The sequence below is a fragment of the Carlito syrichta genome, unplaced genomic scaffold (assembly GCF_000164805.1).
Source record: "Carlito syrichta isolate Samal-C Ts95f unplaced genomic scaffold, Tarsius_syrichta-2.0.1 Scaffold274232, whole genome shotgun sequence".
NCBI classification, from domain to species: Eukaryota; Metazoa; Chordata; class Mammalia; order Primates; family Tarsiidae; genus Carlito; species Carlito syrichta.
Window position 1 is genome coordinate 77,981 of NW_007218328.1, and position 23,377 is coordinate 101,357.

Consider the following 23,377-nt stretch of genomic DNA (forward strand, 5'->3'; position numbering starts at 1 on the left):
ACATGTGAAAATATCATTAAGTCAAATGTTAACTGCTAGACACAACCAAAGTTCTCAGGCCATGAGAAATTTCTTACTCCTACTTGAGGCCTGGCTGAAGGTGACACAGAGCTGATGGGCTGAGCCCAGGAGCCCCAACATCCCCTCCACCGCCCTACTTCACACAGGAATTGAGGAAGCTCTAACGCTGGCAAGTGAGGAGCCACAATTCCTCCAAGCCAGCTCGCTGATGATGGAGACATTGCACACCAACAAAAGTGCTGTTTTAGCAAAGAACGGTTCAGATCTGCTAAAGACTAAAGACTCACATTATAATGTTCGTATGCAACATGTATGCTCATATCTGTAAATAGATGAAGTCTATATATAGACAGAGAGTGTCACATTGTGGCAATAACACTGAGCCAAGTTTCACAGATGTGACTTTGGCTTCAAAGTTTAAAATCATGCAGTCAACAATTCCCCTTACAAAACCATTGAGTATAGGTCCCTGTGTGCCAATCAAATATGTGGCTGATGACAATCTGGAAATTCTTCCTGAAATACTTAGAAATTTGGGGCAGAAAATACACTTAAGTAAAAGGCCAGAAGCATTTCCTCATTCATTCATTCAAATAAACACTTATTGAGACCTTACCACTTGGCTGATCTACTGTGCTGGGTGCTGGGAACATGAGCAAAAACAAGCTCCTATGCTACAGGAGCTCCCATCTCAGATAGGGAGAGAGATAAGGGGAAAGACCATTCCAACAGAGAAAGTGACTAGCAGTCTGGAACAGTGATTCTCAGATGTGGTCCATGGACCAGCAGCATCAACATCAGCTGCAAGCTTGCTAGAAATGCCAGGCCTCAGGTTCCACCGCAGACCTACTGAATCAGGAATTCTGAGAGTGGGGGCAGCAGACTAGGTTTTCACAAGCCCTCCAGGTGATTCTGATGCCTGTTGGAGCATGAGAACCACTAAGACTTGATAAATGATGGCCTGGGACTGAGGACCAAAAAAAAATGCCTGGATTTCTGGCTTAAACAACTAAGTAGATGATAGTTAACCTGAGAGAATAAATATGGTAAAGGATACAAATTTTGGAGCAAAGATGATAAATTCAATTTGGTATACACTAAATAGAGTTGTTCAGCAGGTGATTCAATACATGTGTGAATCTGGAGCCAAAGAGAGCAGCACAAGTTAAAGACAGACATTTGAGAGTCAGAATGATACTGAACCAAAATGAAGAGGTTCAGGCCAGTTGTTAAACTGGGCATAGAAGCACCAATGGATACCGCAAATGAATTTAGGAGAAAAAGATGTAATTTCAAAGACAGAACATTTTTAATAATCCAGATGCTCAGAGATTCAAGATGATTTCACACATCCATGAAATGATAATATAGTGCTATAAAATAAGGGTAATCAGAAAACAGGAAGACATTATTGTCGATTATAAGAACGACTGACCTTGCCAAAAAAAAAAAAACAAGAAAAAATCAGTAGATGGCAGGAAGATAAAATCAAGGGTATCACCCAGGACACTGTTCATAGGTCAAAGAGCCTTTAAATGAGATAGCCGTTAAGCCAGATGAATGATACGGGAGTTGTCACATCCAATTAAAAGTCATTCCAGATGGAGGGAATAGAGTACATGGAAAGGAGGAACTGAAGAAAAACCGCTACCAGAGCCAAAGAATGACTCAAATGTTCAGATTGAAGGGATTCACATAATGCTAAGCAGGATACATAGAAAAGAGATGTTTTAAAGATTAAAAGTTCCCAAAGAGACAGAAAAGATTATACCAATAAAGAATCATAATGATAGACAACTGAGCAACACTGGATGCTAGAACAGAATTTCTAAAGGGAAATAACTTTGAACCTAGAGTTGTACACACAGTGCCAGGGAAGAATCAAGATAATTTCAGGTAGTCAAAGACTGAAAATTTAACACATATGTACCTCTCCGGAAAAAAAAAAAAAATATTGAAGGAAATAATAACTCAGGGAAAATGAAAAAGAAAACAGAAGACGGATCCAAAATTAGGAAGACAAAGGATTCAAGAAACAGCCGGCCACAGAAACAAATCCTGAGGTGAGAGCTGCACCTATCAAGAACTGGGTCAAATCAGATCAGGAAGGATTTGTGAAAAATGACTTCAAGGAGAAAGTAGATTCCATTCAATATGTAGAAGAACTTTGAAGCCTAAAAATCCCAGCAAAGAGATGAAAAAGGTGTATTTCCTCTTTCAACAAAGTAAATAAATAACCATTAGAAACTCTAAGAAAAAAATCCCCTGCATAAGAAAATGTTTGGATGAATAAAGTCATAGTGCAAACAGACAGCCAAGTCCAATATGACATGATTTTGAGGGTTGGTAAAATACAGAAGAGAATTCGTTTACCTTGAATGTTTAGGACATTTAACAGGATAGAATTAACAGCATGAAGGTTACATGGTCAATGATATTATTTGGCTTTATACAGAATATTATAAAATCCTAGTATTGTAAAGACTGATTCTTTGTTTTTAATTTTTAGAAATTACTTTTAGAGATCCAAGACGCCACCATGATGGTAGGAGTAGAAGATCCTGCCTCCCTCTCCCCCTCAAAGAGCAACAATTTGGTATCTATACACAAACAAAAATAAATTCTAGAAGAGCTTAGGATTCACTAAAGGAGCCACAGCAATACAGTCTAAGTCCTGAGAAGAATCACACAAGAAGGGTAGGAAGAACTCTTTCATTTTGCCTGTTTCTCCCCATCCCCCAAGCTGGCACTGCTAAATGTTAAAGATTCTCACCACAAAAAATAAGTATGTGAGGTGATGAGTATGTTAATTAGCTTGATTTACTCATTCCACATTGTGTGTGTGTGTGTGTGTGTATGTGTGTGTGTGTATGTACAACATATATCAAAACATCACATGTACCCCATGAATACATATAATTATTATTTGTCAATTAAAATTTTTTAAAAAATAAAACACTAAAGAATTCACAACAAAACTGTTGGAATTAATAAATGAATTAGGTAAAGCTGCAGGACAGAAAATAAACATACAAAAATCAGTTGCATTTCTCTACAATAATGACCTATCCAAAAAAGAAAACAGCCAGGCTCGGTGTCTCAGCCTGTAATCCTGCGCCTTTGGAAGGCTAAGGTGAGTGGATTGCCTGAGTCTGAGGGTTCGAGACCCATCTGGGCAACTTGGTGAGACCTCATCTCTACAATAAATAAAAAAATGAGCCGGGCGTGGTAGCACGTGCCTGTCGTTCCAGCTACTTGGAAGGCTGAGGCGGAAGGATCGCTGGAGCCCAGCAGGTGGATGCTGCGGTGGCCAGGAGCGGCCACTGCATTCCAGTCTGGGTGACAGAGTGAGACTCCAACTAAAACAAAAACAAAAACACAAAAACAAAAAAGAAAACAATCCCATTTACAACAATATCAAAAAGAATAAAGTACTTAGGAGTAAATTTAACCAAGGAGGTAAAAGAGCTATATAGTGAAAACTATAAAACACTGATGAAAGAAACTGAAGACAACACAAATGAATGGAAAGACCTCTTGTATTCATTGATTGGAAGAATTGATATTGTTTAAATACCCATACTACCCAAAGCAATCTACAGATTCAATGAAATCCCTAACAAAATTCCAATGGTAGTTTTCACAACAGTAGAAAAAACAATTCTAAAATTCACATAGAACCACAAAAGATCCCCAGGTCGCCAAAGCAATCCTGAGAAAGAAAAGCAAAGCTGAAAACTTTTTTTCACACTACCTAATTTCAAACTATATTACAAATGTATAGTAATCAAAACAGTATGGCACTGGCATAAAAACATACACACATAGACCTATGAGACAGAATAGAGAGCCCAGAAATAAACCCAAGCATATATGGCCAACTAATTTTTGATAAGGGTGCACACAATGGAGAAAGGATAGTCTCTTCGATAAATGGGGTTGAGAAAACTAGATGTCCACATGCAAAAGAATGAAACTGAACTCTTATCTTACCCCACACAAAAAAATCAACTAAAAATGGATTAAGCCGGGCTCGGTGGCTCAGCCTGTAATCCCGCGCCGTTGGGAGGCTGAGGTGAGTGGATTGCCTGAGCCCGCAGGTTCGAGACCCGCCTGGGCAGCGAGACCTCATCTCTACAATAAATCAAAAAATTAGCTGGGCGTGGTAGCACGCGCCTGTAATTCCGGCTACTTGGAAGGCTGAGGCGGAAGGATTGCCGGAGCCCAGCAGGTCGAGGTTGCGGTGGCCGGGAGCAGCCACTGCACTCCAGTCTGGGCGACAGAGTGAGACTCTAACTCAAAAAAAAAAAAAAAATGGATTAAAGGTCTAAATGTAAGACCTGAAACTATAAAACATCTAGAAGAAAACATGAGGGGAAAGCTCTTCGACGTTGGTCCTTGCACCAAATGCACAGGCAACAAAAACAAAAACAGGTGGGATGACATCAAACTAAAAAGCTTCTGAACAGCAAAAGAAATAATCAACTAAATGAAAAGAAGTGTACAGGTTGGGAGAAAATATTTTTGAACCATATTATCTGATAGGGTGTTAATTAAAAAAAGATAGAAGGAACTCATACAACTCAATAGCAGAAAAGGTACAACCCAATTTTTAAAATGGGCAAAAGACCTGAATAGACAGTTCTCAAAAGAAGACATACGGATAGGTAATAGGTATAAGAAAAGGTATGGTGCTCAACATCACCAATCATCAGGAAAATGAAAATCAAAACCACAATAAGATATCATCTCACACCTGCAGGATGGCTATTATCAAAAAGTCAAAAGACAAGTGTTAGGAAGAATGTGGAGAAAAGGAAGTCCTTGCACACTGTTGGTGAAAATGTAGATTGGTACAGTCATTATGGACAACAATATGGAAGTTCCTCAAAAAATTAAAAATAGGGTGGAGCTCATCTCTGAGTTATCTGGTGCCATCCTCATCGTTGCGGTGACACTTATACTCACCACCACCATGACTGAGCAGATGACCCTTCATGGTACCATCAAGGGCCACCATGACCTGGTAACCCAAGTTGCCACTACCCTGCAGTTCTCAGACATGATACTGCCTGCCTCTAGTGACAAGACCATCACCATGTGGAAGCTGAGCAGGGATAAGACCAATTATGGCATCCTGCAGCAAGCACTGCAGGGCCTCTGCCACTTTATTAATGACATGGTTAGCACCTCAGATAGCCAGTTTGCCATCACAGACTGTTGGGATGGAACCTGTACCTCTGGCATCTCACAACAGGCACCACCATGAGACGATTTGTGGGCCATACCAAGGACATGGTGAATGTGGCCTTTTCTGACAACTGACAGATTGTCTCTGGATCCCGAGATAAAGTCATCAAATTATGGAATAATCTGGGTGTATGCAAATACACTGTCCAGAATGAGAGCCAAACAGAGTGGGGTGTCTTGTATCCACTTCTTGCCCAGCAGCAGCAACCCTATTATCGTTTCCTGTTACTGGGACAAGCTGATCAAGGTATGGAATCTGGCTAATTGCAAGCTGAAGACCAACCACACTGACCACACGGGATATCTGAAGACTATAACTGTCTCTCCAGATGGATCTCTCTGTGCTACTGGAGGCAAGAATGGCCAGGCCATGCTATGGGATCTCAACAAAGGCAAGCACCTTTATACACTGGATGGTGAGGACATTATCAATGCCTTGTGCTTCAGCCCCAACTGCTACTGGTTCCGTGCTGCCACAGACCCCAGCATCAGGATCTGGGATTTAGAGGGCCAGATCATTGTAGATGAACTGAAGCAAGAAATTATCAGTACCAGCAGCAAGGCAGAGGCGCTCCAGTGCACCTCTCTGGCCTGCTCTGCTGATGGCCAGACTCTGTTTGCTGGCTACACAATCTGATGCAAGTGTGGCAGGTGACCATTGGTACCCTCTAGAAATTTATGGCAGAGCTTTAGAAATTTAAAAAAATAATCAACTTTCTGACTTTAAAAAAAAGTTAAAAATAGAACTACCAAATGCTGCAGCAATCCCTCTTCCAGGTATATATCCAAAACAATGAAATCAACACCTCATGGAGATAGCTGCACTACCATGTTTACTTCAACATTATTCACAGTAACCAAGATATGGAAATAATCTAAGTGTCCATCTACAGACGACTGGATAAAGAAAATATGATATATATACACAATGTTATTCAGCCTTTTACTTTTGTTTTGTTTTGTTTTGTTTTTTTGAGTTGGAGTCTCACTCTGTCACCCAGACTGGAGTGCAGTGGCCGCTCCCGGCCACCGCAGCCTCCACCTGCTGGGCTCCGGCGATCCTTCTGCCTCAGCCTTCCAAGTAGATGGAACTATAGGCACGCACTACCACGCTCGGCTGATTTTTTTATTTATTGTAGAGATGAGGTCTCGCCAAGTTGCCCAGGCAGGTCTCGAACCCGCAGGCTCAGGCAATCCACTCACCTCAGCCTCCCAAGGCGCGGGATTACAGGCTGAGCCACTGAGCCTGGCTCAGCCTTTTTCTTTAATGTATTTTTATTTATTTTAAAAAGAGGGAGATCCTGTCATTTGTAAAAACATGGATGAAACTAGAGGACATTATGCTAAGTGAAATAAACCATACACAGAAAAAGAAATTCTGCACTATTTCTCTTATAGGTGGAATCTCCAAAAAAAATTGAATACATAGAAAGTAGAATAGTGGTTACCAGAGGTGAGGAATGGGGGCAAAGGGGAGGGGAGACAGGGGAGGGGAGACAGAGGTCAAAGGTTATAAAGTTGTAGTTATGTAGATGTGCCCGATTAGAAGTCTAGACATCTTATGTACAGCATAAGGACTATAGTTAATGATATATTGTTTACTGGAAATTTTCTAAGGGAGTAGATTTTATGTGCTCTTACCACACACTATAAAAGGTAATAATGAGATGATACATATGTACATTGGTTGGACTGTAGCAATAATTTCACTCTGTATACCAAAACATCCTGTTATACATGTTAAATATATACAATTTTTTGGTTTTTTTTGAGTTGGAGTCTCACTCGGTCGCCCAGACTGAAGTGCAGTGGCCGCTCCCGGCCACCACAGCCTCGCCTGCTGGGCTCCGGCGATCCTTCCGCCTCAGCCTTCCGAGTAGCCAGAATTACAGGCATGCGCTGCCACGCCCGGTTGATTTTTTGATTTATTGTAGAGATGAGGTCTCGCTGCCCAGGTGGGTCTCGAACCCGCGGGCTCAGGCAATCCACTCACCTCAGCTTCCCAAAGGCGCAGGATTACAGGCTGAGCCACCGAGCCCGGCAATATATACAATTTTAAAAGGCAGGGAAATAAATAACTTATAGCCAAAACATGGAAAACTTATTGACAGTTTTTTACAAAGCAGAATTTATTTATAACTTTGACAGCACTAGGAATGTGAAAAAGGGAATGAGAAGGAAGATCAGCAAAGTGTCTACAATGCTAGGCTCTAGTGCTCAGCTGATAGAGCATGGCTGTGGTTAAAGGACTGCTGCCTAAGGATGACAGAGCAAGTCTCAGAAGTTTACTAGAGAAACCCAACAGGAAACAATAAAAGAACTACAAAAAATAGTATAATTAATCTCAGGAAGGGTGATGAAGAAGAAGTAAATTCCTCATCTTTCACAGTGGCAATAGTTAACACCTAAAGTCAGCACAAAAAGAAACAGAGTATATTATTTGGATAATGATGGAAATCACAAGAAGAATTTCAGCTAAAGACTATTAAAAGTAGACCAGGCCTAAGATCACACCTCTAGTCCCAGCACTTTGGGAGGTCAAGGTGGGAAGATCACTTAAGGCCAGCAGTTCAAGACCAACCTGGGCAACACAGCAAGACTCCATCTCTACAACATGTAAAAAATTATCCCGGCAGATGGTATATACCTTTAGTTTCAGCTACTCAGGAAGCCGAGGTAGGAGGATCACTTGAGCCCAGGAATTCAGGGCTGCAGTGAGCTGTGATGGCACCACTGTACTCCAACCTGAGCCACAGAGCAAGACTCTGTCTCAAAAAAGACTATTAAAAGTGGTTACCTCCAAGGTATGGGGCTGATGGTGAAGAGAGAAAGAGAGAAAGGATGGGGACGACAATGTTTTGTTTAAGCCCACTCTCTGCTGTTTAACTTTTCTTTAAACTGTGTACATTTTACTTCTAAGATTAAGAGAGAGAGAGAGAAACAGAAAGCCAGGTGTGTGGACAGCAAGTAACAGTGACACTCAGGAGCCAGGGAGAGCAAGGATGACAGCAAATAAAGGATGGAGGCAAGAAAAGTGGCTTTTAAAGATGTGGAGAACACATGGAGAAGAAGGAGAAGCAAGGACAGAGGCTGGAGTCAGAGGAGAGAGAGGATAGACTAGCAGAGGGGCGTCTCTGGGCTCAGGGAGAGGGCCAGACACAGAAAGCAGCAGAGGTGTTGGCCCTGGCCAGTGGAAGGGTTGAGAAAAACTCAGAAGGACGGAGTCAGTAGGTTGGTTGGCTGTGGCGACAGGAACTAAGACTTGGAGGGGAGGACTGCTCCAAGGCCTCTACTCTCTCTAGGAGAGAAGAGGCAGCACTGGGGCGGGTGGGGGAAGGTAGGTAGGAGACAGCGGGGGGAGCCTTTCTCTGCTCCCAATCTGAACAGGGCAGGGATGGACTCAAGAGGGATCTAGGTAAGGACAAGGGGCTCAGGTGAGGGATCCGGAAGGCAAGAACCTGAGCAGGCAAAGTGATCTAGAAAGGAAAGAGTCTGCCCCTTGGGAGCAAGGGAGAGGAGCCCATGGGACCATTTCAGGCTGGGACTCTGGATCCGGGTAGTTCCCCTCCTAGATGCTACCCCCTACCCCTGGTCAAATAGTGCAGAGGGAGGCAGGCCGGGAAACACCACTCCTTCCCACTCCAGTCCCCCTTCTGTAGTATTTCCCTGCAAGACTGCACATGTCTCTTGGAAGCACTCCACTTCTCTTCCCACCAGTGACATTGATAAAGACCAGACAGACATTTTTACTTTTCAAAGTATGTTAACTCATGCTATTCAAGAACTCTTATATATGTTGAGAATCATTTATTTTTCTAGAAACCTTCATTACCTCTGAGGTATGCAGCTCCCAAAATTACTGGTCATCAAATCTACCAACATGCTAATTTTCAGAAAATCCCCTCAGACCTACATAGGGTATGCTCCTTACAAACACTGATGGGCTGCCGTTTTGTTTTAATTGAGATATCTTCCCATGCAGTTCGGCACATATTCAATTTCATCCAAATCAGACCATTTCCTTTAAAGATTATGTTGGAGAGATTAAATATGGAACAATCCAGATGAAAGAGACTTAACTGCATTTGACCAGTTATGGGTTGGTTTTTTAAAAAACTATGGAAATCATTTTTATTTCAAATTTTTCACCTTGGGATATTGTTCTAACTAGAAATTTTTTAAAGTGCATCACAGTGAGGTGATACTCATATAGAACCTGACACAGCAAAATTTCTATTAATAGTACAATGACATTAAATGTGATAAATAAAATTTTAGCTCAATATTTCAGAAAACTACATTTGAGAGACAGGACTTTTATACCTCGCAATGGCGTTCCAACTCTGTAAGATGGTTCAGATAATTTTCATCAGAGGAATCTTCAGGTACATTGCTCTCCTATTAATATTATAAAAACAAGTAGTCAATGGTTGATATCAGTAAGAATCAAATTAAGCACCATAAAAATAACACTTTAAATATTTATCTTTTCAATTGTTTTAATTTTTCCCTATGTTCCAAAGGCTTTCAGAAGTCTTATTTAAAGCAGAGATAAAGTAAAACCAAAATTTACATTCATCTGAGAATGAAAAAGAAAATAGTTGATTAATAAAGGGGGTAAGAAAAGACGTTATTATATAAGAACCTAGGTTTAAGAAAAACTACTGAATACCAGTATGAACATACAATTCTTAGTATCTATAAAGGTAGATATAAAAATATAGGTTTATATGTATGCATGGTTTAGAAACATACATTCATTTCCTAGCTCTGTCCACAGAAATCAATGACATAAGAGCAGCAGTGAGCACATCTCATGTCCAAATCTTGGTTTCTAAATACTATTTTCCAATAAAAGGAAGTAGGGCCCCTTTAAAAGAAGTTGAATCCCAAGGCTGGGACAGGGAAAGTACAGATGAGCCTAGAACATCTTACAATGTCAGAAAATGAAAAGTGTTCAAAAAAGGGTGGGAATAGGCAAAAAAGCCACGAGAGCCAACTCGAAGGAGCTTCTAATAGCCAAAACTGGAAAATTTGATCAACAAAACAAATAATGATAATAGTATATTGTAACTCATATAATTCAATCAATGTCCATGAGTCCATATTGATATAAATATATAATGCAATAAATAAATCGTGGGAGATAAAGCACAGTTCTTCCTTACAAATGCATTCTAATTAATAAATCCAGAAGGAAGGAGGGAAATAGAGAGTCATCATAAGACAAACATCACTGTAATGACTGCTGCAGGTCAAACTCATGGATGGATGCTAAGTGAACTCAGTGGGTTGAGGAGAAACAGGGTATTAGCATAATTTCAAAGTACCCTTCTACCCAAGATATTCATCACTTGCAAAGGGAAAAATAGCAACTTGACACTGAAAAAATTTGGAAGACATATGTTAACCAATTGTTAAAATCATCAATAAAAAGATATATCAACACCATGTACCCCCAATATCATTTAATGACGAGATAACATCGTTTGTGTGGTACTCTTGCCAAAAATGCATAATCTCAATCTATTCAAGAGAAAGTATCAGACACATCAAGACTGAGACATTTTACAAAATAATTGTCCAGCAGTCATCAAAAGTGTCAAGGTCATGAAAGACAAGGAGAGAATAAGAAGCTGTCAGAACGGAAGAGGCTAAGGAGACACAACTAAATTCAAAGGGGGATGCTGGATTGCATCCTGGGACAGAAAAGGAACATGGGAGTTGGGGGAAATGGTAAAAACAAGGATTATAGTTTAGCTACTGGTGCCACACCAATGTTAATTCCCTGGTTTTGATAACTGTGCTGTAGTGACATAATTACCATAGTTTTAAGTTATACCGGTAAGTTAACATTAAGAAAAGTTGTGTGAAGTATATACATGAGAACTCTGTAATATTTTGCAACGCTTCCATAAACCTAAAATTATTTCAAAAATTTAAAAAGCTAATAAAACTGGGTACAAAGATGCTGTGAATTTCCTATTCGATAACGAAAAGAGGAAAACAAAATGGTTAAAAGCTCATTGTCTAGTGAAAAGAAGCATACAAATTCAGGAGGAAGAAGTATTTTCTTGAGCCTAAGTTCATAATAACTCCACAGTATATGAAGGCTGAAAAAGAATCTAAATTGTTTTCTTGGTGATGGTAAGTGTAATCATATTTGGCAACTAGCAATTAATATTATGTAAACATTTAAGGTTTAATATACATTCATTAATGATACTTCCACCTTCTTCACAATCAGGTGTTCATGCTCTTGTCTATGAAAGATTAATAAACCAAAAGGAAATATGAAGGAAAGTGCTGAAAAAAAAGTTCAGGACTTCTATTTGTTTTTTAAGAAGGACCAAAGGCCTATTTTTTTATATTAAAGGAACTTCAGCTATTACAAATCCTTCAACATGAAAAGATGCACTTACAGAATTGTGTTCTCATTAACCCAACTACACTGCAGATCCATTTTCCATCGAGCTGGACCCCTTATGTACTTCAGAGTAGAAAGACTAGTCTAGTACCAGAACTGCTTTAAAAACGAGTACTTCGACTATGAACAAAGAACTAAATGATACATGACTTTTGGTTTTCATATAATCCAACAGTGACACTCTGTGGACAAGATAGGAAACACTTAAGTAACTTTTCTTAATAAATTAATCTGTAAATCACCAAAATCATTTTGTGGAATAAGACAGGGTATAAGTAAATAGACAGTAAATAACCATTACATTTCAGTATAACGCTATATTCTAAGGATGAGTTATGAACTATGAGAATAATTTCAATATAAGCATATATAAACATACCAAATAGTTATCCACGTCTTTGTTTCCAACTAGATGATAAAAATTGCCTGAATTAGCCCTGCATTACAAACTTACTAGACAGCCAAAATTATATGGAATTATAATATAGATAATAATTGTAAACACAATAGTACCATCTTATCCTTGTATAGTACGCCATGCTTTCCAGAGTGCTTTCGGATAATTCTGTCCAAAAAACCATGACACTTGGTTTTGTGTCAATTAACATGGGATACAATGCTAACTGGTTTTAGGCAAGTAACATTATCCCCAAAGATGAAAATATTGGGGCTGGAAGAAGTTAAGAATTTAAGAATTGCCTATACTACTTATACGGCACTAATATTCATATCCATATCCATATCATGTAAGCAAATAAATGCATTTTCTGTATATATATATATATAAAATATATATATAATTAAGAAAAAATATACATCTTTTAATAACATAATTAAAATAAATATTTAAATTAAAACGCACATTTATTACATATAATTAAGGCAAATTACATATAGTTCAATAATCTATTTTATTCAACTTCAAAGATCAAAAACAGCTGAATATGGTGGAGCTGAATATGGTGGTAATATAAAGTGGTCTAATCACTCTGAAAAACTGTTTGACAGTTTCTCATAAATTTTCATCTACCTCATGATCCAATATTTCTATTCCCAAGTATTTAGCCAAAGTAAATGTAAACATAAGTTCACAAAGAGATAAGCATGTTCACAGTCAGTTTACTCATTAATGCGCCAAACTGGAAACAACTCAAATGTCCATCAGAAGAATGGATAAACAAATTATGGATATTCATACAAGAGAATACCACTCAGCAATAAACAGGAATGGAATATTGATATTATGAAACAAATCTCCAAAACATTATTCTAAAGAAAGCAGACTGTAACACAAAAGAGTACATGCTGTACAATTCTATTTATATGATGCTCTGAAACAGACAAGACTAATTTAGGATGGAAAAAAAACATCGGAATAGTATCTCCCTCAAGGTCAAGGGAGGTAGGGACTTATTGGGAAGAAATCTGAAGTTACCTTCTAGGGTGATAAAAAATGTTCATTATCTTCATGGGGTGTAAATATACATATTTATCAAAACTCATTGAACTGTACACTTCACATCTGTGCATTTTACTGTATGAAATTCATCTCAGTTTTTTTTAAAAAGAAATACAGCAGAATGAGAAGAACAAAGAAAGATTTTTACTTTAATATACAAACCATATTCTTCTCCCTTTGAGTAGATAATCGTCTCCTTTTGGACAGTGAGATCCGTGAGCTGGAACTGTATCTTTTAAAATTTGCTGGGCAGTTCTTCTGTGAAACTGCTTGGTTACCTTGGACTACTAAGCCCTCACCTCCTGAAAAGCAACAAATAAAAAGGTTACTTCACACACTTGCTATCTTAATAAGCTTACGATATCTACGCTCTCAGAATGCTAACTTGAACTGGAGTTTGGGTTGACTTTTAAAGAGTGACAAAACAAGAATTCTTCCATGAGCATTTAGAATAAGCCTTTAAAATCTGAATGGCTATATTGTCAGTGACTTGGAATAAAAATCAAATCAAATGCAATTCCAATTTGTGAAGTGAATGCTTCGTAACTTAAATTCTACAGAGTCAATGCTAGAAACAAATGAACAAGAGAATACCATGACTGACTGTTGTTGCAAAGGAGCTCAAAGGGCTCCTGACTTAGGAGGCAGCATGCCTCCAAAAGGTCAGCCTGATGGGAGCTCCAGATTGGACCCACACCACTATGTGGCCTGGGTAGACCACTGTAGACGCCACCTCCTCATCTGCCAAGTGAACACCAGTAGAGATGATATCTAAGGTCCATTTCAACCTTCAAGTCAATCAGCTTGCCTTATTAGCTAAATTGTATATTAAACCTAAATAAATCAATGTTATATGCCAGTCACACAATCTAGAATTACGAAGTTTCGGTTATGGGATTCAGCTAAAAGGCTTCATCTCTTTCCTGTTCTCTTTTACTCTATAGTGGGGACACTGATGACCAAGGATTCAAAAGAGAGAAATCAAATGGGAATAAAGAAGATGGGACAATCAACTCTCCAGTTAGATAAATGCAGAGTAATATTATGTAAATTTCAAATTATAAAATATCTCCAATTTGAGGTATAACTTCAACCAATTTTTATTTTTTAAGCCAATTTTTATTTTTCCTATATATTTGGGGTTTTGTGACTATAAAACAAACACAACTATGAGTAATTAAATTGTGGTGTATTTATGCAAAGGAACTCAGAGAAATGAAAATAAATCAACTACTGCTTCAAACAGCAAGGATGAATCTCACAACCAAAACCCTGAGTTTAAAAAGCCAGACAAGCCAGGCTCGGTGGCTCAGCCTGTAATCCCGTGCCTTTGGGAGGCTGAGATGAGTGAACTGCCTGAGCCCACGGGTTCGAGACCCGCCTGGGCAGCGAGACCTCATCTCTACAACAAATCAAAAAATCAGCCAGGCATGGTAGCGCATGCCTGTAATTCCGGCTACTTGGAAGGCTGAGGCGGAAGGATCGCTGGAGCCCAGCAGGTTGAGGCTGCGGTGGCCGGGAGCGGCCACTGCACTCCAGACTGGGCAACCGAGTGAGACTCCAACTCAAAAAAATAAAAAAATAAAAAGCCAGACATAAGCTGAGCGTAGTGGTACATGTCTATAGTCGCAACTATTTGGGAGGCTGAGGTGAGAGGATCACTTAAGCCCAGGAGTTTGAGGCTGCAGTGAGCTATGATCATGCCACCGCACTCCAGCCTGGGTAACATAGTGAGAACCCGTTTCTTTAAAAAAAAAAAAAAAAAAAAGCCAGACGTAAAATAAAAGAGAATATGGTGTATGATTCCATTGCGATAAAACTCAAAAACAGGCAAAAATAATCCATGATGGGAGAAGTCAGAAGTCAGGAGAGTGGTTACCTTATAGAGGGGTAGTGACTAAAAGGACGGGAGTGGGGCAACCCCCCCAGGTCCCCTCCCACTATTGGAGCTTTTCGGTCCTCTTAATAAACTCTGCCAAAAAAAAAAAAAAAAAAAGACAGGAGTGGATTCAGTGGATTCTGGGGAGCTCGTAACTTTGTATTGCTTGGTATGGATGCTGATTATATGCACGTATTAATTTGAAAATTATTTAAAGGCCAGGCACAGTGACTCATACCTGTAGTTACAGCACTTTGGGAGGCTGAGGCAGGAGGATCGCCTGAGCCCAGGAGTTTGAGACCAGCCTAGGCAACATAGATGAGGTGTGGCCAAAATGCTGAAAAAGGTCATACTAATTTACATTTCAAGAGAACTGCAATGCAACAGTTTTTCTCAATTATCACCAAAGTGAATTACCTTTTTAAAATTGCTAACTTGCTAGATGAAAGTTTAGAGCCTGTATCCCATTTTAATTTGCATTTCTCTCATTATGAATGCAGCTGAATATTTTTCATATGTTTTCTATTCACTAATATTTATTGTTCTGTACATTGTTATTTTGGGTGTCCCCTGCTCATTGCCCAATTGAGGTCTGAATGTTTCCTGTCTGAGTTGTGTGAGGTCTTGCTAGCTTCAAGACAATAACCCTTGAAAATATATAATTGCCACAAATACTCCTCGAAAATATATAATTGCCACAAATACTCCTCTCAGGTAAAGATGTGATTTTAAAGCTTGATGTTTTTGAGATAGGGAGGGGTTTGTTTTTATTTCATCAAAATTGTTAATATTTTGTGATTTCTTAAACTGCTTTTATACTTAATCTTTTACTAGAGAAAACATCCAACTATATTTTCTTCTGGTTTTTCCATACTCCTACTTATTAGATATTCGACTCTTTAATCCATCTCGAAATTATGTAAGTGTGTTAATATGAGATGAAATCTAATGAGTTTTCCCCCCAATAGTTAAGCATCTGTCCCAGCATGATTTACTCTCTCCACCCTTTACATAGTAATGCACTACAGTAAGCTAACTCGAAATCCTTTGTTTTGTTTATGAGCTTCTCTCACATTAAATCTTGCTCCCTATTTCAGAACTAATACGACAATATTTTAAGAATTGTACCTTTGACATGTTTTAGTGTTTGATATGCTAAATCAACACCTGTCCCTTAAATAGGTTTTTCCAAGATATTTTTTCAAGCTATACTAGAATGTTTTTTCACATCCAAGGAAAATTTATGTCTCTCCACTTACTCAAGTCTTATTTCATGACTCTCAATAAAGTAGTCATGTTGCTTTCATATAGGTTCTGCTATTTTTATTCATTTGTTCCTTAGAATTTTTAAATATATTTCATTGTCATTATCAATTGAGTATTTTTTCCTATATATTTTCTAACTTATTAATGCAGTTATATGAGAAACAATTTGTTCTCATAACTCAATAAAGTTAATTAGCTAAACTGACTCAAAAAGAAATAGAAAGTCTAAGCAGACCTATAACAAAAGGTTGAACCAGTAATCACAAACCGCCCAACTAAGAAATACACGGGACCAGACGGCTTCAGTGGTGAATTCTAATAAACTTTTATAGAGGAACTGACACCAATTCTTCTCAAACTTTTCCAAAAAATTAGAGGAAAAGACATTTTCTAACTCATTCTAGGAGGCCAGAATTACCCTAATACCAAAGGAAGACGAAGACATCACAAGCAACGAAAATTACAGACCAATATCCCTGGTGAATATAAATGCCAAAAAATCCTTAACAAAACACTAGCAAATCGAATTCAACATCATATTAAAAAGATTATTCACCGTGGCCAAGTAGATTTATCCCAGGAATGCAAGGGTGCTTCAACATAAGAAAATCAGTGTAATATATCACATTAATAGAATAAAAGAAAAAAGCACATCATCTCAATTGATGCAGAAAAGGCATTTAGCAAAATCCAACATTTCATGATAAAAATTTTCAGAAAAGTAGGAATAGATGGAAAGTTCTGAAACCCAATAAAGAGTTTTCATTAAAAATGTACAACCAGTATCATACTCAATGGCAAAAGACTGAAAGCCTTCCCTCTAACATCAGGAACAAGACAGGATACCTGCTTTCACCACTGCTATTCAATATTCTACTTAAAGTTCTGACCAGAACTATTAGGCAGGAATAAGAAACAAAAGACATTCAACTTTGAAAGAAGGAGGTAAAATTATCTCCATTCACTGGATTAAAAAAATGTGGTACTTACAATGAAATATTACACAGCTATAAAGAAGGACAAAATTATGAACTTCACAGCAAATTGGACTTAGAGTCTATAATGTCGAGTGATCTATCACAGAAACAAAGAAGAGTACCACATATTCTCACTCATAAGTGGACCCTGAACAATTCATAATACTATAAGAAAGGGATTGGCAGTAGTGGGAAACTGCCAGAGGAGGGGAGGGGTGGGATCGGCAGTAATGGGAAACTGCTGGAGGGGGGCACACCTCGTCAACAAGGGTACCCGCATAATGAACATCTGTATACTTAACCCTAAATTGTACCCCACATCTTTAAAATAAAAAAGTGTTAATAATAATTATCTCCATTCACAGATGACATGATCCTGTCTACAAAAAATCCCAAAGAATCCACAAGAAAGCTACTAGAGTTAATATACAAATTCAGCAAAACTGCAAGGTACAAGATCAACACACAAAAATCAGCTGTGTTTCTATACACCAGCTATGAACAATCCAAAAGGGAAATTAAGAAAGCAATTCCATTTACAGTAGTGTCTAGAAGAATATACTTAGGAATAAATCTAAGAAGATGAAAGAATTATATATTGTAAACTACAAATTTTGCTGAAAGAAATTAAATACCGAAAAAAATAGAAAGACAGCCCATGTTCATGGGTAGAAAGAGACTTAACGTTGCTAATATGTCAATACTACCCAAAGTAATCTACAGATTCAGCACAATCTCTATCAAAATTTCAACAACCTTTTTCATGAAAATGGAAGAGTCAATTCTCAAATTTACATGGAATTGCAAGAGATCTCAAATAAAGCAATCTTGGGGGGGAAAAGTGAAAAAAGACTCATACTTCTTGACTTTGAAACTTACTACAAAGTTACAGTAATCAAAACAGTATGATACTGACATAAAAACGGATATATGGATAGACCAATGGAATAGAATAGAGATACCAGAAATAAGTCCTTTATTGACTTTTGACATTCATTGGGGAAAGGACAGTCTTTTCAACAAATGGTGCAGAGAAAACTGGATATTCACATACCAAAGAATAAAGTTGGACCCTTACCTTATATCAACTTCAAAAAGTATCTCGAAATAGATCAAACAACTAAATGTAAGTACTAAAATTATACAACTCTTAGAAGAAACATTGAAGAAAATCTTCATGACGTTGAATTTGTCAGTAATCTCATGCACAGACACCAAAAGCACATGCAACAAAAGAAAAAAAATAAATTGGACTTCAACATTGAGAACTTTTGTGCATCAGAGAACACTATCAAGAAAGCAAAAAGACAACCTACAGAATGGCAGAACTTATTGGCAAATCACATCTCTGATTAACGATTAATATCCAGAATATAAAGAACTCCTAAATCTCAACAACGAATAACAAACAACCCAATTTAAAAATGGGCAAAAGATTTTATAAATAGACATTTTTCCAAGACGACAAGCAAATGGCCAATAAGTACAGGAAAAGATACTCAACATCCTTAGTCATTAAGGAAATGCAAATAGAAACCTCAACCAGCCCGCCGCCAGGATCTGGTGCGGTCCTCAGGGACCGCTTCTCGCAGTCGCCGCCCAGGCCGAGCATGGTATTGGGCGCCAGGCCCGCCCCGCCTGTCTCCCGGTGGCCAGGGTAAAGCCAGCACTGATGCTAACGCTAGCAAGCAAACTGAAGTGTGATGACGATCTCAAAGGGTCACGGACGTCAGTCACAGCGTCTGACTCCACTCGGAGGGTTTCTGTGAAAGACAAGCTGATTGTTAAACGTAGACAACATACTACATTTGTATGTCCTGAAGGAATCTAACAGCCGGGGAGCTGCTGCGTATAAATGCACTGTGTTTGGCCTTCTCAGACACAAATCACTGCTAAACGGGAGGTTGCAGAACTTGAAGCTAATTTACCTTGTACATAGCAAAGTGCATTTTCCTGATCCAAACAAGCTTCATTGCTTTCAGCTAACTATAACCCCCAATGAGGGTTTATTACCTGGGTGGAAAATTTCAGTTTGAAACTGAAGTTCCCGATGTATACAACATGGTGCCTCCCAAAGTAAAATTCTTCACCAGGATCTGGCACCCCAGCATCACAGAGACAGGTGAAATACACACTTCCAGACTTCAAACTTTACTATAAGGCTACAGTAATAAAAACTGGTATTGGTACAAGAACAGGCATATAGACCAATGGAACAGGATAGAGATTCTAAAAGCAAAGTCTCAATTTCTCAACCAACTCATCTTTGGCAAAGCCTCCAACAACCACCACTGGGGAGAGAAGAACCTATTCAGTAAATGATGCTGGGAAAACTGGCTGACCACATGCAGAAGAATGAAACAGAACCCTACCTATCACCATACACAAAAATCAACTCCAAATAGATCAAAGACCTAAATGTAAAACCTCAAACTATAAGAACCTTAGAAAATGCAGGAGACACCCTTATGGAAATTGGAACTAGCAACCAATTCCTAATCAAAACCCCAAGTGTTCATGCCATAAAAGATAAGATAGGGACCTCATCAAACTGAAAATCTTCTGCAAAGCCAAAGAAACCATCAAGAGAGCAGGATGACAGCCCACAGAATGGGAAAAAATATTTGCCAACTATAAATCTGACAAAGGACTAACATCTAGGATCTACAAGGAACTCAAACGTGCCAAAAAGAAAAAACCAAAGAGCCCCATTAAAAAGTGGGCAAAAACAGCCAGGCTTGGTGGCTCAGCCTATAATCCCACGCTTTGGGAGGCTGAGGTGAGTGGATTGCCTGAGCCCGCGGGTTCAAGACCCGCCTGGGCAGCTTGGCGAGACCTCATCTCTACAGTAAATCAAAAAAAAAGCCGGGCATGGTAGCACATGCCTGTAATTCCAGCTACTCGGAAGGCTGAGGTGGAAGGATCGCCAGCACCTAGTAGGTCGAGGTTGCAGTGGCAGGGAGTGGCCACTACACTCCAGTCTGGGTGACAGAGTGAGACTCCAACTCAAAAAAAAAGTGGGCAAAAGACATGAATAGACATTTCTCAAAAGGAGATATACGGGTGGCCAACAGACGCATGAAAAAGTGCTCAGCCTCACTCATCATCAGAGAAATGTAAATCAAAACCACATTGAGATACCAACTAACCCCAGTAAGAATGATCATCATTAATAAAACAAACCACAACAGATGCTGGTGAGGATGCGGAGAGAAAGGAATGCTTCTACACTACTGGTGGGAATGCAAAGTAGTACAACCTCTTTGGAAGACAGTGTGGCGATTTAAGAACTAGAAATTGACCTTCCATATGACCCAGTAATTCCCCTATTGGAATATACCCGGAGGAACTCAAATCATTCCACAAAAAAGATACCTCCACACGCATGTTTTTGCAGCTCTATTCACAATTGCAAAAACATAGAACCAACCATGTTGCCCATCGAAACTGGACTGGTTTTTTTTAAATGTGGTTCATATACACAATGGAATATTATGCAACCATAAAGAAGGAAAAACATATGGACTTCACAGTAATTTGGATGGATTTAGAGTCGACCATACTCAGTGATCTGTCACAGAAACAAAGAACAGAGTACCACATGTTCTCACTCATAAGCAGACCTTGAAAAATTATCATAAAACTATTTTAAAAAGGGATTGGCAGTAATAGGAAACTGCCAGGGGACGGGGGTAGAATTGGCAGTTGAGAGAAACTGCCAGGGGAGGGAGGGACACACCTCATCAACAAGGGTACCTGCATAATGAACATTTGTAAACCTAACCCTGAGTTGTATCCCACAACTTTAAAATAAAATAAAATAAAAACCACAATCAGATACTACTTCACACACACTAGGATGGCTATAATGAAAAAAAAATGAAAATAACAAGTGCTGATGAGCATGTGGAGAAACTGGAATCCTCGTGAATTTGCTGCTGGGAATATAAAATGGTGCAACAGTTGTGGAAAACAGTATGACAGTTCCTCAAAAAATCAAATGGAATTATCATATGATCCAGCAATTCCACTTTAAGATATATGCCCCTAAGAATTAAAAGTAAAAACTTGAACAGATAGTTGTACTCCAATGTTCATAGAAGCATTATTCACAACAACTAAAAGGTAGAAACAACCAAATGTCCACCAACAGATTAACTGATCAACAAAATGTCACAGATACAAACAATGGGATATTATTTAGTCTTTCAAAAGGAATGAAATTCTGGCTGGGCTCTGTGGCTCAGCCTGTAATCTTTGTACTTTGGGAGGCCAAGGCGAGTGGATTGCCTGAGTCCACGGGTTCGAGACCAGCCTGGGCAACTTGGTGAGACTTCATCTCTACAATAAATCAAAAAACTAGCCGTGTACAGTAGCATGCGCCTGTAGTTTCGGCTTCTTGGAAGGCTGAACCAGAAGAATCACCGAAGCCTAGCAGATCAACACTGGGGCAGCTGTGAGTGAGCCACTGCACTCCAGCCTGGGCCACAGAGTGAGACTCCAACTCAAAAAAAAAAGGAATGAAATTCTAACACATGCTACAACATAGATGGACCCCAAAAACATGCTAAGTGAAATAAGCCAGACACAAAAGGACAAATATCGTATGAATCCACTTACACAAGGTACCTGAAATAGGCAACTTCATAGAGACAGAAAGTAGCACAGAGGTTACCAGGGGCTGAAGAGAAAGGGAGTTGTTGTCGAATGGGTACAGAGTTTATGTTAGGTATAACAGAAAGGTTTGGGGTATGGATAGTGGTGATAGTCATATAACACTGTGAATGTACTTAATGTCACTGAATTGTATACTTACAAATGGTTAAAATGATAAATATTTTTGTTATGTATATTTTACCACAATAAAAAAATTACCTGGCTACCTTTTCTGAAATCTGTTCTGAGTTTTTTCCGTCAGTTGGATAGATAAAAGGAAACAGACTATAAATTACTGTTCTCCAACCTCTTTTTTTTTTTTTTTTTACTGAACAGGTATAGATCTCTCAAAACCAATACCATTAGATATACTGCAATCACTTTAACAACTCCTCAGTTTTCTGTCACACAGATAAGCCAAAATTTATGTAACTAGTCCCCAATTCATGGATATTCAATTTAGTTCTAAAGTTTTGCTCTTGCAAAGAATGCTGCCAAAATCCTTGCACGTCTGTAAGTAGTTCTAAGGGATAAATTCCCACAAGTAGAAGCAATGAGTTGGTATCCACATTGGAAAATCCTCTTCAAGTTTCTTCCCACTAAGGAGGGCTGTTGGAGTCAGCAAACTACAGCCTATAGACCAAATCCACCTTGCCACTTGTTTTTGTATAGCCCACAAGCTAAGAATGTTGAGGACCTTTGAACATTTCTAAACGATTGTGGAAAAACAATATTTCATTAAATGGGAAACTTATAGGAAATTCAAATTCTAGTGGCCTTAAAGTTTTACTGAAACACAGCCACAACCGTCTGCTTTCATATCAGCTGCTTTAATGCTACAAAGGCAGAGTTAAATACTTAAGGCAGAGATCTTACAGCCTGAAAAGCCTAAAATATTTACTATCTGGCCCCTATAGAAAAAGTTTGCCAACTTCCAACTAGGCAATAATAATATTTCAATGTTTTAAAGAGTAGTAAACCCAATTCTCTAGTCAAAGGGCAAAGAACAAATTGTCATGTAGCTATGGATGAAATATTCCAAGGGGTTAATGTCTCTTGGCTCTCTGTACAAGTGAGTAGACAAAGGGCCTCATGCTCCCTCATTACTGTGGTGAGGAAGCAACCACTGGAAGGGCACGTAGCTACAGCAGTTCTGGTTGCAGGACTCCACTCTCCACATACCCCTTTGGGTGCTGATGTAAATAGTATCGTGTTTTTAATTTCAAAATTCAGCTGTTTATTGCTGATATATAATATACAAAAGTGATTACCTAGTATGTATTAACCTTGTTTCCTGCTATAATCACTTATTAGTTGAAGGAGATAGAATCTTGCCATAACCACTTATTAGTTCCAGGAGATTTATGTTGATTCTGTGAGACTTTCTACATAGATAATCATGTCATCTGCTCCATGGACTCTTGATAACTGTTATCCCCATA

At 38.7% G+C, this 23,377-nt stretch overlaps 1 protein-coding gene and 1 pseudogene across 1 annotated transcript in view; one reads left to right on the plus strand and one right to left on the minus strand.

The window, feature by feature from the left end:
- The window catches only part of BEND2 (BEN domain containing 2), a 56,511-nt gene that overhangs the window by 29,710 nt on the left and 3,424 nt on the right, over nucleotides 1-23,377 (minus strand). The window contains exons 3-6 of the mRNA XM_021709710.1: nucleotides 18,960-19,042; nucleotides 9,595-9,669; nucleotides 7,977-8,022; nucleotides 3,266-3,318 (exon numbers count right to left, since the gene is read on the minus strand). Coding sequence (XP_021565385.1) covers nucleotides 3,266-3,318; nucleotides 7,977-8,022; nucleotides 9,595-9,669; nucleotides 18,960-19,042 — 257 coding nt within the window. The remainder of the gene's footprint in view (nucleotides 1-3,265; nucleotides 3,319-7,976; nucleotides 8,023-9,594; nucleotides 9,670-18,959; nucleotides 19,043-23,377) is intronic.
- Nucleotides 4,997-5,943, plus strand: LOC103254290 (annotated as a pseudogene).